This window comes from Neovison vison, chromosome 12 (assembly GCF_020171115.1).
Source record: "Neovison vison isolate M4711 chromosome 12, ASM_NN_V1, whole genome shotgun sequence".
In the NCBI taxonomy this organism is placed as follows: domain Eukaryota; kingdom Metazoa; phylum Chordata; class Mammalia; order Carnivora; family Mustelidae; genus Neogale; species Neogale vison.
This window is the reverse complement of record NC_058102.1, coordinates 58,843,869-58,861,232: the sequence shown is the minus strand read 5'-3', so window position 1 is coordinate 58,861,232 and position 17,364 is coordinate 58,843,869. Positions and strand designations below refer to the sequence as shown.

The 17,364-nt window shown below is 42.0% G+C and overlaps 1 protein-coding gene across 1 annotated transcript in view; it reads right to left on the bottom strand.

Annotated features, from left to right (window-relative positions):
* Positions 1 to 17,364, bottom strand: part of PTPRO (protein tyrosine phosphatase receptor type O) — a 47,948-nt gene that overhangs the window by 12,820 nt on the left and 17,764 nt on the right. Inside the window, exons 6-11 of the mRNA XM_044228003.1 lie at positions 16,462 to 16,497; positions 11,566 to 11,647; positions 3,121 to 3,211; positions 1,983 to 2,059; positions 1,070 to 1,204; positions 717 to 839 (exon numbers count right to left, since the gene is read on the bottom strand). Of these exons, the coding sequence (XP_044083938.1) occupies positions 717 to 839; positions 1,070 to 1,204; positions 1,983 to 2,059; positions 3,121 to 3,211; positions 11,566 to 11,647; positions 16,462 to 16,497 (544 nt within the window). The remainder of the gene's footprint in view (positions 1 to 716; positions 840 to 1,069; positions 1,205 to 1,982; positions 2,060 to 3,120; positions 3,212 to 11,565; positions 11,648 to 16,461; positions 16,498 to 17,364) is intronic.

Below are 17,364 nucleotides of genomic sequence, written 5' to 3'. Positions count from 1 at the left end.
TCCAGGAAGTGTAAAATTTAGATTCTGTGTTTATGGCCAAAAGGGGGCACTCTAGGACCAAATGTTTGTAACTACAGGCTACACATCTTACCAGAAAACACTATTATTCCATGTTTTATTTTAGTGTTTTAAGACCGTGACACGATTATCGTTGAAAGCTAGGTGACCATTTAAGACCAAGGACAAGAAACATAGTACTGAGCAGACACTGACCTATGTGACTCTTCTCTGTCAAGACCCTATTTTGTGCTGGGCACTCTCTTTTCTCCCGGATACAAACCCGGGGAATTATTTGTTCTAACTGTACCCAGATGTTTACACTGTCTTTCTGGCTGAAATAACCAAGAAACAAAGCAGGATTCAAAGGGTACTCAGGTTGTCAAATATTTTTCTCTGAGGAATGTCTGTGAGCTTTCCAAGTGTTTTACTCTTTTTGAAATCATTCATTCACCCCCTCATTTATTCATCCCACAAAGATTTTGTAAGTGGCTAAGGTTGGGATTACAAAGCTTATTATTAAAACAGGGTATTTGCTTCCCACATCACTGTGGATGCAATGGGAAATGAATATGTTCAAAGTAGGATTTATCTCTTGAAGAAAGCAGCATTGCAAAGTGTGAAGAGCTCACGGTCTGACCTGATCGTGGGCTGGCCTCTGACCCATGGGCGTCCCCTCAGCATGGGGACGGCACCTGAACGTGTGCTTCGTGACTTACATAGTTAATCCGGAAGTGTCTGCGGGCCCAGTCGTCCCGCTCTTCCTCCGAGATCATCTCCACGGTGATGTCTCCGTAAGCTATGGGCTCTTCCGTGAATGGCCAGTAATGGTCGCATTTCACCTGAGGGGACAATGGCACAATCTTTCAAAACAAACAGGCAATGGAAGAAAGAGCCAGTGCTCACTTAGGAAAAACAGAAGTCCTTGTCTCTGAAGAACCGTGTCGTACTATTGCGAGGATGAAAAATGGAGCAAGTGGAAGTCTCTGGTACACAGAAAGCACACAAGCCATGGCCACGGCTGGTATGGGTTGGGCTGTCCCAGTGGGAACCCACCCCCCCAGGCACTTACCCTTCTTTTCTCATTACACTGCGTGAGCATGACAATGATCTGGGACTTCTGTTGTAGAACCATCTTCCAAAAGTCATTTCTGGTCTCGGGCAGTGGCCCCTGTGTGGCAATATACTCCTGGGGCGAGTTGTATCCCTGAAGGATGAAGTGACAAAGTTGTCACCTAAGGGACCACTCTCAACGCCAAATGCTGCTCCACACAAAGAAGGAAAACCTGAGAATTTACTGGGGATCAGCCTGGCAAAGGATCACACAGCCTGGATCGTGTTCTCTCCCTTTTTCATCGAAGAGGTGATCAGAGTAACGGACCTGCTCAGGTCTGCGTGATAGAAAGCCTTGTTTTCACACCTCTTTTACGAGAACAGTCACTGTTTTTATTTTTATATTTATTATTTTTAAGGTTTTATGTATTTATTTGACAGAGAGAGATCACAAGTAGGCAGAGAGGCAGGCAGAAAGGGGGGGAAGAGGCTCCCTGCCGAGCAGAGATGCAGAATTCGATCCCAGGACCCTGAGATCATGAAGAGGCTTAACCCACTGAGCCACCCAGGTGCCCCAGTCACTGTTTTTAAAGCAACAGGGGCTCAGGGGATGAGCCCTTGGAGTTGAGTTGCTGAAACTGAAGTTTACACATGAGAAAGGTGATCTTTAGGGTGATTATTTACTTTCACTTTCACCAGATCTTTACAGAGAAATCCAAACATTACTCATCTATGGGCTTCCCCCCCCCCATTCATTATTTTGAAAAGGAATAATGGGAACTGTTCCTGAGAGCTGGGAGGCCAGGTGGAGAACGGCTCTCTTGACAACAACTGGATGCCTCCCTGAATAGTCCCCTTCTTGCTGAGCTAGAATTGGGATGCCTGATTTTAAAACATTTTTGTATTTTATTTTATTATGGTCTTTTACTTACAGGAATGTAGTTGGCATTGATATAGTCTGTGCCTTCCTCTTCATTCATGGAGACTAATCTCACACGGCTAAAGTCATCTGTAAAGAACAATAAGAAGAGAGATTAAAAATGGGTGGAGAAAGAATTGTCTTGACCTTCTCTATCCAAACAACAAGTCCGATCAGCCCGTGACAGGGTAAGTCAAGTTTATTTTACCCTGATACTTCAGCCACGCCTTAGTCTAGAAAATATAGAAACACACCTCAATCAGTGTTTCCTCTCCCTCAGCTCCCTTGTCCTTGTCTCTGGGCTGTGGGGACATTGTGCAGGACCCTTAGAGGAACCGAAATATCAGGGAGGTTGTATGGAAGGCTGGAGGATGTAACCTGAATCCATGATTCCCATGTCACCCAGCACATCCAGAAAATCCACTACCTTTCGGAAACCTAGGTGTTACACGGACTTTTGTGTAAACAGACTTCAGATAGGAAAAGTACATTCTGGAATGTGTACAGCTGTAAAGTGTTATAAGGATGACACTGTGCAATTTCATCAAGAAGACTGGTCAAGGAGAGAGCTCTCCTTCTAGAGCTTTTCCCGCTGTCCTCCTCCCTGGTCTCCATTTTTCCCAGCACTACCCCCTGCCCCTACCTCTAGCCAGTGTGGCAGAGAAGAAAGTTAAATCTACATAGGAAAGTATTTTATTTGTTCAGTAAATGCTTCGTATTACTTTTTTTTTCCCTCTAATGTTGCTTTTATTACAAAATGTTAAGCAACAAGAAAACCTGCCGGAAGGAAGAGAGAGGAGGCATTTTAGTACATAGGTCTCCCTCCCTTGTCAGGGAGTTGATTGAAAATAGTTTATGATAGCTCAGATTATCTTATCCTCATTTGGCTAAGATTTCTGATCTCCAAAGAGCTAAATGGTCAGTCTTTCCTGATCATCAGACACAATTCAGTTGAAAGCAAAGAAATTCAATATTCCTACATAGGATGGGATATAGCAACATCAAAGCACAAATGGGACCAATGCAGTCGCAGAGATGGCCTAGAGGATCTCGACGGCTTAGCCAGAGATTGCTGAAAGTGATGAATCTGCAGTAACAGTCAGTCAGCCTTTGAGAGACATGAATAGGAGAGGCTCTAGTGACAATCTTACACGGTAGGATGTTTGTGTAACGGTTTTTACATCGGTTCAGCGGAAGGTCTGCTGCAAAGTGTGGAATGTCCAGTCCAATCAATTTCAACTCCTGCAAATGACAGAGAACAGAGTTGAGATTTCGGTATTTGGTGTGGATTGGATTATCATTCACACTGGATTATTCCTCACTCCCCATCTGTAGTAGAATCATCACACCCTCTCTTCCACACAAGGTTCCAGTTACTCCCTCTTGGGACAGAGTGCACTTCTCCACTCCACTGTTCTCAGCTTGTTTTGGCCAATAAACCAAGGGATCATTCTGATCAGAAGCTTTAAGTGTGCTTGCTCAGCTGGGTTTTCCCTCCTATGCGACTACCATCTGCCGTGAAAAGAACATGCCCAGGGAAGCTGCTGGCCCCAGAACGAGGAGAGGCTTACAGCAGACCTGGCTCTGTCCTACAGACCCTTGAGGGAGGAAAAGAAAGAAATGTTGTTGTGGATCCCTGAGTTTTGAGATTTACCCTATAGGATGCTTCTATAGCATTATTGCAGGAATAGGGTTAATACAATATGTAAATATTCTGAATAGCTCAGTGATCACATGGAGAAGGTAAGAATTATTTCAAAAACTTGAAAACTGAGTCACATTACAGAGTTTTGGAGGTATATATTTACTGAAATGTACACACTATGTGTAAACCTTTCTGTTCTATGGGGAAATGTAGGATTTCTCCTACAGGCAATAGCCTTAGAGAAAGTAGTAAAAGAATGAGTAACAAGTAGGGAGTATTCCTCATGTTATAAGAAGTAAGACCTACAGGCACTAAGTATCTGGAAATAAATCGGACAGTAAGAATGAATCAGTAGTGGATAGGCAAAGCTTTCAGTGAAAATAAGAACAACCAAGTATGTGCCTCTAAGTACATATCTATACTCCTATAAATCCTATAATCAAGATGTGCATTGGTAGGGCAACTTTTGTATAAACAGACAACCATCACACTTCAGCAAGATTATGTTACAGGCAAGGGGGGCCTCTAAGCATTCATCTCATGTGTCTTATTGGAAACAAGCAGTTATGGTCAGGCCACCTGGATTTCCCAGGAGTTGTCGTTCATACTGTGGTTGGTGTGAATAGCCCCCTGGAGTTGGGCAGTACATAACCAGTGCAGCAGATCTGGTTATGTTTCTACAAAGTTCAGGGAGCTATTCGTGAATGGCATATACAACCACCTAGAAATGGAATGATGTAGATAGTATGCACCTCTCTGTGAGCCTACTAATGGAGGCAGTAGAGAAACCACTTGATGTAATTTTTTTTTTTACTCAGATAGGATGTTAATGTTGCACACACGGTTTACCCTTCACAATTCCTTCCAATTTTTACTCCAGTGAATCAGGAGTGAGAATACATATCTGGGGGAAGAGTTTGGGAGCGTCTTTGAAAGACTTCTGGAGGGGGTTGGGGACATTGGTGATGTTCTGAGAGACTGAAGAGGCATTTCTCTTTCATGGCCTTTCTGTCTTGATTTGAATGTTCTTTGCAAAGCATATGCTTTAAAGAGACCAAGTTCTTGGGTCTTTTGCTGCATCCACATAGAAGTTCCTTGACAGCTTACTGGGATGCAAACTACAGTCCACACAGACGGACCGACCCGAATCACTCAGCTCTCTCTCCTCCCTTCATTCTGCAACACTTTGGGCTTTTTAAGATCATGAAATCCCGAGCTCTGGGGTCCAAGTTGAAGCCAACCTTAAAGAGAAGCTCTGCTGACTTTGATCCTCAGTTCACAAAGGGAGTTTTTCTGTCTCAGGCAAAACCCTTGCTTGCTAAAGGCCTTTATCTAGAAGCATGTCACTGTTACTTTATAAGTGGTCTCTCCATTTTAAAGGGTTTTCAAAGACTGACTATATTCTTTTAAGTAACAAAATTTGGAGTTTTTAGCAAACTCTAACCAAATCAGTGTTATGTTTAGGTTGGTTCTTTGGCAGCTAGAAGCTAATTTAAATGATGCTTCCATTGCTTAAAATCTTTTGGAATTCTAGGTCCTTTAGAGAGTGTCTTTAGAGATAGTTGGTCAAAACATCTGGCTTCTTTTGGTGTACCACTGGTAAAACGTCATGTCTTGGAAAAGTAGCTCAACACTTGGTAACATCAGTTTAGTTATCTGTAAGATAAGGCTAACAACTTTCCATCCCTCAGTCCCGTAGAGTGACTTTCCACAGGAACCATGAAACTCAACGCATGTGAATACAGTACTCCTGATAACGGCGGGGAGATGCTTCCCTTCGGATTCTTTATTTTGCTTTGCCCGGACGTGTAACTTCTCCCTCCTCTGCCATTTGCACTAACAGACCCACAACCTTCTCTGCAAGTCCCCTGCTTTGAAGACAGACTGATGAGCCACAGGAAGAGGCCTCGGTGACGAAAGAAAAGCGTGGAAACAGATTGGAGCTGGGAGCGGGAGCACATATGGAAGCCTACTAACTGATAGAACTTTAATTGTGTGTTGCCTCCCTGCTGTAAGTGCCCTAAGCTGGTAAGAGAGGTTTAATTGGCTGAACACTGTAAATGTAAATTGCCTCTGAATCGAGGCAGAGCAGGAACGGCGGGGGTGCACAAAATGCTTCACGATCTTTTGTAATTTAGCCTGTCACTAAGTGGAAAATCAAATACTAAGTTTCCCGGTTCAGTAGCTTTGCAGTTATTCTCTTTCCAACCATATGGAAGCTCCGGAGGCTTTAATCTTCATCAAGGCAAAGGACGACATGATGGCCTGAAACCGACATAAATCATTTTTGAATTTTCATTTGCCAGTTTGGCTTCTGTTATGATTTATGACGGTGTGTTTCTTCCTGGGTGCCACAGAGTCATCCACAGCGGGTAGAGTGGTGGCTCCCCAAAAGATGCATCCACACGCCAACCCCCAAAACCTGTGAATGTGGTCTTATTAAAGAAGAGGCTTTGCAGGTGCAGTTAAGTTAGGGATCATAAGACAAGATTATTCTGCATTATCTGGGTGGGTCCTGTATCCCAGAGAGAAGGCCATACAAAGGCAGGGACATAGGTTGGAGTCATGCAGCTGTAAGCCAAGGAGTGCCTGGAGCCTCCAGAAGCCGGAGGAAGCAAAGAAGGATTTTCCACTAGAGCCTTCAAAGGACACATGGCCCTGATAACACTTTGATTTTGGACTTCCTGCCTCTAGAACTCTGAGAGAACAAACTCTGTTGCTTTAAGTGACCAAGACTCTGGTAATTTGTTAAGGCAGCCCTGAGAAACTACTACAGTCCCCAAAGCCCAATGGCAGTCTACGTTGGGTTGGCAGTCTACTTTGATCTTGGACTTCCAGCCTCTAGAATTCTGAGAAAAAAAAATTCTGTTGTTTTAAGTGACCAAGACTATGGTAATTTGCTATGGCAGCCCTGAGAAACTACTACAGTCCCCAAAGCCCAGTGACAGTCTATGACCCTGGGGTAGGTTGGGGACAGCAAAGCACAAACATACACACTATGTTAGTCCGGTCCAGCTGCCCACAAAGTACCATAGACTGGGTGGTTTAAAAAAATGGACATGTATTCCTCACAGTTCTGGAGGCTGAACAGGCTAATATCAAGGTGCTGATGAGGTAGTTTTCATTCTGGGGCTTTTCATGACTTGCGTGGACTACCGTCTCACTGTGCACTCATGTGACCTTTCTTGCCTAACCCTACTTACCTTCCCAAGCCTCCATCTTGTCCACATATCAATTTTGGGAGGACACAGGCAGCTCATAACCTGCGCAGTCACCTTCCAAGAGGACTGCAAACTCTATTCCGGCTGTAGAGTCTGTAAGAGTGTCAGCAGGGTCTAAGTATTTGGGACTGTTTGGACCACAGAGTCAGGTGAGTTTGATTACTGGACTACGGAACAAGTGGGGAGACACAACGTCACTGGTGGTGTTGACAGTGGTGGAGCCATCTGTGGCAGATGCAAGGCTTGGTGGAACTGGGCAAGTTCTGGCTGGTTTTCAGGTAAATGCAAAAGGAGCCGGGATTTAGAACAAGGTGTTTAGTGAGGTTCTGTATTCATTTCTGAGGGCTGCCGTAAGAAAGTACCACAAGCTGAGTGGCTCAGAGCAACAGAAATTGTTTTACAGTTCTCGAAGCTGTATGTCTGCAGTCGAGGTGTTAGCAGGGACTTCTGACGTCTGTCATTTATGGAGGAATATTAGGGCATCCTTCCCGTCTCTTCTTAGTGTCTAAATGGTTTGCTGGCAACCTTGGATATTCCTTCACTTGTCACCCTATAACCCCAGTCGCTGCCTTTGTCACCACATGGTGTTCTCCCTATTTGTCTCTGTGTCTTCACACAGCTCTGTTTCCATAGGGACACCAGTCTGACTTGGAGCCCACACTGCTCCAGCATGACGTCATCTTAACTAATTACATCTGTAATGACCCTGTTTCCAAATAAGGTCATATTTGGAGGTACTGAGTGCTTGGCTTCAACATATCTTTGGGGGACACAATTCAACCTAGGACTGATACCCTAAAGGAAGAATGGGGTACAGTAGAAATGGATGTCTTGGGGAGGTGATGGAGGACTGGAGGAGAAGGACGCCAAGTTCAGGAAGTCAGGCAGGGCCCTGGGCACTAGGATGGGATTTAGGGGTCATGCTCCAGCTTCTGGACAGATTCCTAGTATAGGCACCTGGAAACAGGAGATTAGAAACAAGAGGAGGGAAGATTAGAAAGATTAAAAGATTAGAAGTTTAGAAACAAGAGGAAGAAAGACTCAGGTCTGGGAGCCAAGCAAGACTCCTGGAGTAAGAGAGTTCAAGGTGACTTATTTTAACAATGGCTGCATGTAGGTCTCCAGTGAATTGGCCTGGAACACAAGTAAAAAGAGCTGCCAATGGGAGCTACTAGCAGAAATCCAGGTTCATCCCTCATGAACAACGTGGCAAGGAATGCAGTTTGTTTTGGCCTTTGGAACAACATTTCTGAACAAAGATGGCGAGGGCTTTTGCTAGCATCCTAATTAAACAAATACAAAACACAGAAATTAATGGCAGAATGAGCAATATATGGTAGGTCTCATGGGCTCTCCAACTTCAAGCTCTAAATTCTGGCTCTTCAAAACCCTTCCGTATGAGACATACGAAATGAGGAATTGAACCTAATCCCTGAGTCCCAAGCCTCCTTAAGAAAAGATGTACATTTTCATCAGAAGGATAATCAATCTTCCCAGCAGTTCCAAAATCAGATGCAGAGTGAAAAAGGAATGCATTTAGTGAGTGCACATTAGCAAGTCATATAGCTTCATGTATGACTTATAGCTGTATTGGTTATATATGCAAATCCAGACATTCATTTCAATTAGCATAATGCTTATAAATGATGTAATTTCTCAGTATGAGTGTGATCTTTCAACATCAGTATCCAAATGAATACAAGTATTAAACATTCATACAAACAGAAGAAATAACTGTTCAGCTACTGAATTTAGCTAAACCAGCTGCTTGGGCCATTTTAATACCCTCCTGGGTTCTTATTAGGGCAGGAAACTTTTTTTTCCTTCTTAAGTTTTGATTAATTACCAATTTCAGGAAAATTAGACAGCTGCCGTGTGAAAGGTCTGACATACATCATAAAATCAGGTATGGGTATGAGTCTTTGAAAACAGATGAGAGTACCCAGACATGGAACCTGAGGGGTCAGCAGCAGGGGGGAGGGGGTGGGAGGCTGGCAGTGCCTGAGAGCTGGTGAATGAAAAAGGAAGTGAGTCAGGCCCATGGGTCACTGCTTGGGCAAATATTAGCTCAAAAATCACCGCCTGAGCCTGTGACTTAAAGCCAACTTCTGGAGAATAATTTGTATTTTCTCACCAGAACAGGGACACACTATGAGGACTTGGCACCAGACAAGTTACATATAGGATCAACAATGTATTAAGAACAAAGATATATGGAGAAAAGCTTCGGAGAAAATAAAGATACCAAACAGTCCTTCAAATCATGGTGTGATGGGTATTTTCAGGTGTCAGCTTGGCCAGGCTAGACAGTGCTTGGTCAGACATCAGTCTAGATGTTGTGGGAAGGGTTTTTGTTTGTTTGTTTATTTGTTTTTTGTTTGTTTTTTTTTAAAGATGTTATTAACATTTAAATCTGTAGGCTTTGAGAAAGCAGATTACTCTCCATAACATGGGTGGGCCTCATCCATCAGGTGAAGACCCTAAGAGAAATGACTGAGGTGCCCTGAGGAGGAGGAAATTCTGCCTCCTGCTTGCTTTTGGATTGAGCAGCAACATCAATGCTTCCCTAGGTCCACACCCTGCCCTGTGGTTTTCAGACTTGTGAGCTTCCACACTGTTGTGAGCCTGTTCCTTAAAATAAGACAGTCTCTTTATCTATATTTCTTCTATTATATTATTGTATATAGGATATACATACTATAATACATAAGGATTCTCAATTGTATAAGAAGTATATAATGTAATGAACTTATGGATGAATTCACTTATTGTATTGTATTAGTGTTTATATATGTATAAATGCATATATTTCCTATTGGTCTGTTTCTCTGGAGAACTCTAAAATGCTTGAGTTAGAAAGCTTGGATGTGCCCTCCTCCCACACTTCGCCAGTGTCTGTGAAGGGAATACTACTTGCCTGGGACAATTCTTTATCGTGCAGGACTGTCCCACTCATCACAGAGCATTTTTCATCCTTGTCCCTTTCTCCATTGAATACCCCTAGTAGCTTCTTCCCAAGGCATTATGAGAACCAAAAATACTCGCACACACTCCAAACTCTCCCTAAGGGACTGCCTGGTACTGGCCCAGTTGAGAATCACTGATTTAGTTCAGCCTTCTCATTGAATGGATGAACAAACTGAGGAGCTGAGAAATTGTGACTTTTTTTCAATATTAATTAATAGCTAAACAGTCATGAGAACTAAGGGGTTTGGATTCCTACTTTAGTACATTCTTACCTTTTTTATAAATCTTACAGAATAAGCCTGAATGTGTTCATTTATATATTGAATGTATAAAAACTTTCAGCATGGTATAGTATATGTGCTGCCGAAGCGAGCACTCTCAGCATGGTATAAATTAAGCATTTAGCACATAGAATTTATTATTCTACTTTTCACATTTTTGAAACATCTGAAGCTAGGATGTAATCATTAATTGCTTGATTCTCCAGTGTCCTTTCTTTTGCGGGGAATAATGTTCCCCACTGGCTTAGCTAAGTGGCTCCAGTAAGAGCTGTCCTGTTCCTATGTGACTCTGCCCCGTCAGGCTGCAGTTGGCTTGAGTGGACGTCACAACCAAGGCCAGCCCATCAGTTATTCTCTCCTGTTAATTTTTAAACTCTGAATAAGGAGAGTCAACAGTTCTTTGGAAACTCTAGGATGTCATGCCCAGGGGTTGTGGGCGGTTGTTTTCCACTGTGAGAAAGAGGTTGGTTTGCAGCAAAAGTGAGAGAGGTCAAGGTAGAGAAAGAAGCAGAAATGAGAAAGGGGGGGGTGGTCTCTGCAGGGGTGGGGCCCTTGGTTCCAATAATTTCTGAGACTGAGCTGCTCCCTTTCCTCCCTGAAGTCTGTATGGTGTGTCATTCACAGCTAAAATCATCTTTTATTTTTACCAGAAAATGACTCACTGAATTTTCTTTATGATGATGCAGTAGAGAAGCCCAGCAATAATCCCACTGGGGCTTGATGGCATAACCTGGGAGGGACTCCTAATCCTCCCAGTGAGGGCAGTGGTGTTAGCTGTGTCACCAAGGTGACATCATTATGTAAGGAAGAGAGCTGGAGGCTTCAGTGAATTTGAAAGTGCACATCCATCACAATTTTCATCACCATTATCAGAATCATCCAGACCTCTATTTTTTTTTCCCGAGTTTAGCATATGTATCCTTATAGAAAGTTTCCTTTCTTTCTGAAATCCCATCCTTGACATAGATGTCCAGTTCACACCAAAGTTCTATTCTTTGAGATACAGCATTTGATGTGACATCTACAACTTCTCGCATACTCACGTGCAACAGGTGACTGAGCTGGGCTCTGTGTGGAATTTCTGATCACACAGGTGGGTAGTATTAGGAGGTTTTGTATTTGATCATGGGTGAAGTTCCTCTCATCCTTATATTCTCTCTTAGGATATCCACACAAGGACTCCTGCTGCTTCTTGCAGACCTAAGATATCCCCAGCTGATGAGGGACTTGGCAGATTGACTGGCTGGTTGTTTGTTCACCCCACTACCCACATTTGTTCTCTCTTTTCCTCCAGTGGTGCCACCCTAGACTGACGTGCAAAGGGTGCACGTCCTCACTCTGCACCAGCCAATGAGACACCACCATGCTGCCCATGATGAATCATATTGCAAGCCCAGCGAGCTGGGAAATGACACCAGTCCCAAAATGCCAAGACCCATGCCTCATCTACCACAGAAGGTAGGACATACTTGATCTACTCACCTCAAACTGAAGAGAAAATTTATAGTCAGAGTCTTTGGCCATATCCTTGATGTAGGCGTCAAAGTCATCCAGTTGAACTGGGCTTTACGAAACACAAAAAAATATATGTTTAAAAAATCTGGTTGGCAGCTATCTATACTGTTTAATGTCATACTTTTCAAACATGAATGATTTTCTTAGAGAAAAAAGCATTTTTACTTGCTCTTTTGTTGTTAAAGTAATTAGTTCCTAGTATGTTGTGATTAAAAAGAGGGCCTTATATATTATACTCCCTTGAGAGGGGAAAGAGCTCTAGATTTTCAATTGGCTCTAACTCCAGCAATAAAATATTATATATATGGGTTGCGTGGGTGGATCAGTCGGTTCAATGTCTGTCTTCGGCTCAGGCCATGATCTCGGAGCCCTGGGATCAAGTTCTTCCTTGCTCAGCAGGGAACCTGCTTCTCCCTCTGTCTGCTCTGCCTGCCACTCCCCCTGCTGTGTTCTTTCTTTCTCTGACAAATAAATAAATAAAATCTTTAAAAAATTATATATATATGCATGCTTAAATACATACATGTATATATGTTGTTTCTAGAAAATTCTGATTGATGGGAAATCATAAAGGATTAGAGTCTGGAGAAATGTTTGAGATATGGTTTTATTTTACTTATTGTGTGATCATGGAAAATTGAATCTTGTGAGATTCAACGTTCTCCTCTATAAAATACTATGGTCATACTTACTTTACAACACAAGCTGTTAGAGGTTTAAACAGCTTTACAAGTATAGGCACTGTACTGCTAGCTACACTGTCTTCTCAGGGCAGAGCAGGGTCAATGCAATCAATGATGCACATATCCAGAAAGCTTCTAGAGCCTCATTCTTTGAGAGCCATGTTTAGAGGCTTGTGTGTCTATAAAAGTATCAAAAAGGCTCAAAGGTACAATCAAGTAATGCATCTGAGCTTATGTGTCTATATCTCCAGGCAAAGTTCTCACCTCTTTCCGTCTTCTTTTTGTGAATAAGAATTATATTTTATTTCCTACAGTTTTCCATAGCTGCTTATCTTTCCCGGATTTTACCTACACCAACCTGCTCACTAAGCTTCACATGATTCTGAGCTCTGGCAACTAGTCCAAGCCTTTCCACTTTAGCAGGATCCACACAGAGACCTTTCCCTTAGTCTTACTGCAAATTTCTCCACTGTATCCTCTACCCGTGGCCTTATGTCCTATTAGCAAATGCATAATATTATGAATAGCTGTTTGTTTAAAGTTGTTGATTAACCAATATGACAGATTATGTTAAGATTTTAGTAGATTTTAAAGATTTTTATTTATTTATTTGACAGACAGAGATCACAAGGAGGCAGAGAGGCAGGCAGAGAGTGAGAGGAGGAAGCAGGCTCCCTGCTGAGCAGGGAGCCCATTCGAGGTTCGATCCCAGGACCATGGGATCATGACCTGAGCTGAAGGCAGAGGCTTTAACCCACTGAGCCACCCAGGTGCCCAAGATTTTAGTAGATTTTAAAGGGCATTACACCTCCCAGATTACACTTGAATTTTAACTGTTTCACTTAATAGCATTAATGACTTGGTTCCATAAAACACACCCCAGAGCATACATATTCACATATGTTTTATGGCTCGGTTGATCCCTGAAGTAGACAACTGAAGACAACTGATCCCTGAAGCATCATCAGCCCCATGCTTCAAATGGGACAGCCAAAGCTAAGTGAGTAAAGTGAGTAGTTCAAGATCACATGGCTCCTCAGCAGTGGAATGTTGACCAGCTCCGCAGGAGAATGTTTCTGGTTAAAGGACATACCCACGTCAAATTTGCCACCTTCCAAGAGAATGACTAAATGCTCCAGTCCTAGAATGAATTCCCTTAGAACTGCCCTCTCTGGCTGTTGTCTTTGAGCAGTGCATTGACCTTAAGGTTGGGTTTAACGATTCTAGCTTTCATCCTGTTACCAGGAGAATGGAAGCACAAATAGGGAGGGCAATCTGAGAAAATATTTATGGGTAGGAAAAAGCAAAAGGAAAAGAGAGACAGAGAAAGGGCCAGGAAACAATAGAATGAACATCAGGGAGAGGGGAAGTGGGAAGTATGGTAAAGAGGAGCAAAACAAGCTAGGTGGGAGGAGAGATCAGGAGGATAAAGGTTTAGGGAGAAAAGGGAGAAGAGAAGGTAGAACAGAGGACTGGTCAAGTGAGAATAGGTAGAAACTGGAAAGGGGAGCCACAGGGACATGGTGGGGTAGGGATGGCTCTGGGAGGGAAAGAGAAAGGGTAAAGAGAAAACAAATAAAAATGTGGGGCAGGGGCTCCCCCTTTTATTTTATTATTTTTTAAAGATTTTATTTATTTATTTGACTGAGAGAGAAATCACAAGCAGGCAGAGAGGCAGGGGGAAGCAGGCCTCCTGCTGAGCAGAGAGCCTGATGCCGGGGCTTGATCCCAACACCCTGAGACCATGACCTGAACCGAAGGCAGATGCTTAACCCACTGAGCCACCCAGGTGCCCGGGGGCTCCCCTCTTTTAGACAGGTTTTTAGAGCAGGCTTTTGGAGAAGGAGGGAGGACCAGAAAGAAGATGAGAAAAAGGAAGGAGGAAGCTGATTTGACATGACGTGATGTGATGTGACGTGATGTGGCTTGTGGACAGGGTCAACCACAACTGTACTTTACCCAGACTTTTGTCCATGTCTTGCTTCTCCTTCTCCCTGCCAGGTCTTGGGAGGAGCAAGCTTGACAGGGTCTCCTATTTTGGTCCAGAGACCCTGCCTCTCCACCTCACTTAACAAGCCAACCAAAAATTTTGGGCAACAGTCTTTCTGTTCCTGTCATATCATTCTTTTCAGGTGACACTAGCTCTCTTCTATTTTGGTTGATATTGTCTCTCCTGCATCAGTTGATATATGCCTGCGTCAGTTGATATAGGAAAAAATTATTCTGTTATCTATCTGTACTTGAAAAAATCTGTATATCACTCAAGTCTAAATAGAAATATTTTGCATCAACTTTTTTTTTTTATGTACTCCACTAGGGCAAATGCCACAGATTTTTTTTTTAAATTTAAAAAACATTTTTTTAATGTTTAGTTAGTCACCATATGGTACATCATTGGTTTTTGATGTAGGTGTTCGAGGGATTCATTATTTACATATAATACCCAGTGCTGATTATAACACATGCCCTCCTTAATACCTGTCACCCAGCTACCCCAATCTGTCCCTTCACCTCCTCCCCTCTGAAATCCTCATTGTTTTCCAGAGTCCATAGTCTCTCATGGTTCTTCTCCCCCTCTGATTTCCCCACTACAGTTTTCCCTTCGTTCCCTGAATGTCCTCCATGATAGTTTTTATGTTCCACATATGAGTGAAACCATATGGTAATTGTCTTTCTCTGCTTGACTTATTTCACTCAGCACAATCCCCTCCAGTTCCAGTCATATTGATGCCAATGGTGAGTATTCATCCTTTCTGACAGCTGAGAAATATTCTAGTGTATATATGGACCACATCTTCTTTATCCATTCATGTGTTGAAGGTCATCTTGGCTCCTTCTACAGTTTGGTTATTGTGGACATTGCTGTTATGAACATTGGGGTACACGTGCCCCTTCTTTTTACTACATCTGTATCTTTGGGGTAAATACCCCCTAGTGCATTTGCTGGGTCATAGGGTAGCTCTATTTTTAACTTTTTGAGGAAACGCCATACTGTTTTCAAAAGTGGCTATATCAGCTTACCGTCCCACCAACAGTATAAGAGAGTTTCCCTTTCTCCACATACTTGCCAACATTTGTTGTTTCCGGCCTTGATAATTTTTGCCATGAATACCACAGATTTGACTGGAATCCCTAATTGCCTCCTATTAATTCATCAATATTTTATCCTAGGCAAATATCAAGGATAAACTCTAGGTATGGAAATGTTCCACTCTTTATATGCAGAGTTTTAACTAATAGCCTGGAGGTGACAATCTAATTAGACCTTTGAAATCAACTGATGGGTAATTTTTTGCTCCAGAATCTTAATTCTTATGACTTAGCAATTCAGTAGATAAGTGAAACCAAGGCTAGCTACAATAATTATTCTTTTCTATTTATTACAAAGACTTCCTGAGACAGCATTTCTCAAAGTACAGATTATAATATCAAATAGAGTAAAAGCCTTTCCCTGCACTAAGCATAGCATTTCAAGTATAGAATGGCAAAGATTTTTGTACAACTTTGATTTAGTGAACTATTAGAGGTTTTCTCGATTTAGAATGGCAGACCTCCCCCTACAAGACTTTTATAATTCCCAACAGTGCATTCTTTCTCAGTTTTCATATGATGACAATTTTCCTTATTCCTGACTTGTTTTCTGTGATACACTTTCTTAGTGGCCTCTGCCACCTATACATGTAAACACCCCCACACATAATGGTTTAGCTGTTGAAATATACACTTGCTTCTTTTTAATGTTTTCTTTCTTTAAGTAATCTCTATACACAATGTGGGGCTTGAACTCATGACCCTGAGATCAAGAGTCACAGGCTTCTCCAACTGAGCCAGCCAGGGGCCCCTACATATGCCTCTTTCTTAAGCATCCCTCCTATTGGAAGACAAGCAATCATTTTGATTTGCGAAGTCAAGATCACTGGGAAGAACTTTAAAAAATGTTTTTAAAAGAAACAGTAAGAAAAACTTACCATATTATATACTTCAAAGTTTCTAAGACTAACCTTTAATGTTTTCACCACAAAAAGAAACAGTGATTATGCGACAGGATGGAGGTGTTGGCTGAATGCTACAGTGGGACTCATACTGCCTTATATCAGTGTATTAAATCAACACATGGCACACTTGAAACTTACACACTGTTCTAGGTCAGTTATATCTCAATAATAAAAAACCAACTTACTTAGTCAGTTTCCTCTTCTTTAAACCATTTTTACTCCTGAGAATTAAAAAAAAAAAAAAAAGATAGCTTTATTTGGGCAAAAGAATTGATTGACATAATGATGAAACTTCAAGAGCTTTAAATAAGTACACCAGACACCTCAATTTTATTTAATTTTCATTAAACATACCTCCAGTTTGTTTAATTACTTTTCCTTAAATGAGAAGATAATGATAATAATTTTAGATTCACTTCTTAAACAGTCTATTAGATTACAGGAATGTACTTGTACTTTATATTTTGGGTTTGCCAAATACTAAATTCTAGAAATAAAATCTCTTGCTACTACGGGTTAAGTGGCTGAAGTTTTTTAACAATAAACAGAAATATATGTTGCCTGAAAACTCTAAGATCTATAGGTGAGAAGGAAAGAATTGGGGAATAAAAGGGAGACCTACCTGTCTGAGAAGGTGGACATGTTTGTTGTCAAAGACTCAAAGAACCTTTTCAGTATCTTCCCTGGGAATGTGACTTTGTGCTCTCCATGTTGGCATGTATCTTTTTTTTTTTTTAATTTTTAAGATTTATTTATTTATTTGAGAGAGAGTGTATGTGTGCACAAGCAGGAGGGGCAGAGGGAGAGGCAGAGAAAATCTCAAGCAGATTCTGTGTTGAGCACAGAGCCTGATGCGGAGCTCGATCTCATGACCCTGAGATCATGACCTGAGTGGAAACCCAGAGTTGGATGCTTGACTGACAGCTCCACCCAGGCGCCCTGGCAAGTATCATAGAATTCTACTATGGCATTGTTCTTACTCAATTTTGAGCTATTTTTTTAAGCTATCTGAAGAGTTGTACCTATTACTTACTACTTCTTAACTCATTGTTATTCTGTAAACTCAAACATGAGCTTACAATGTGACT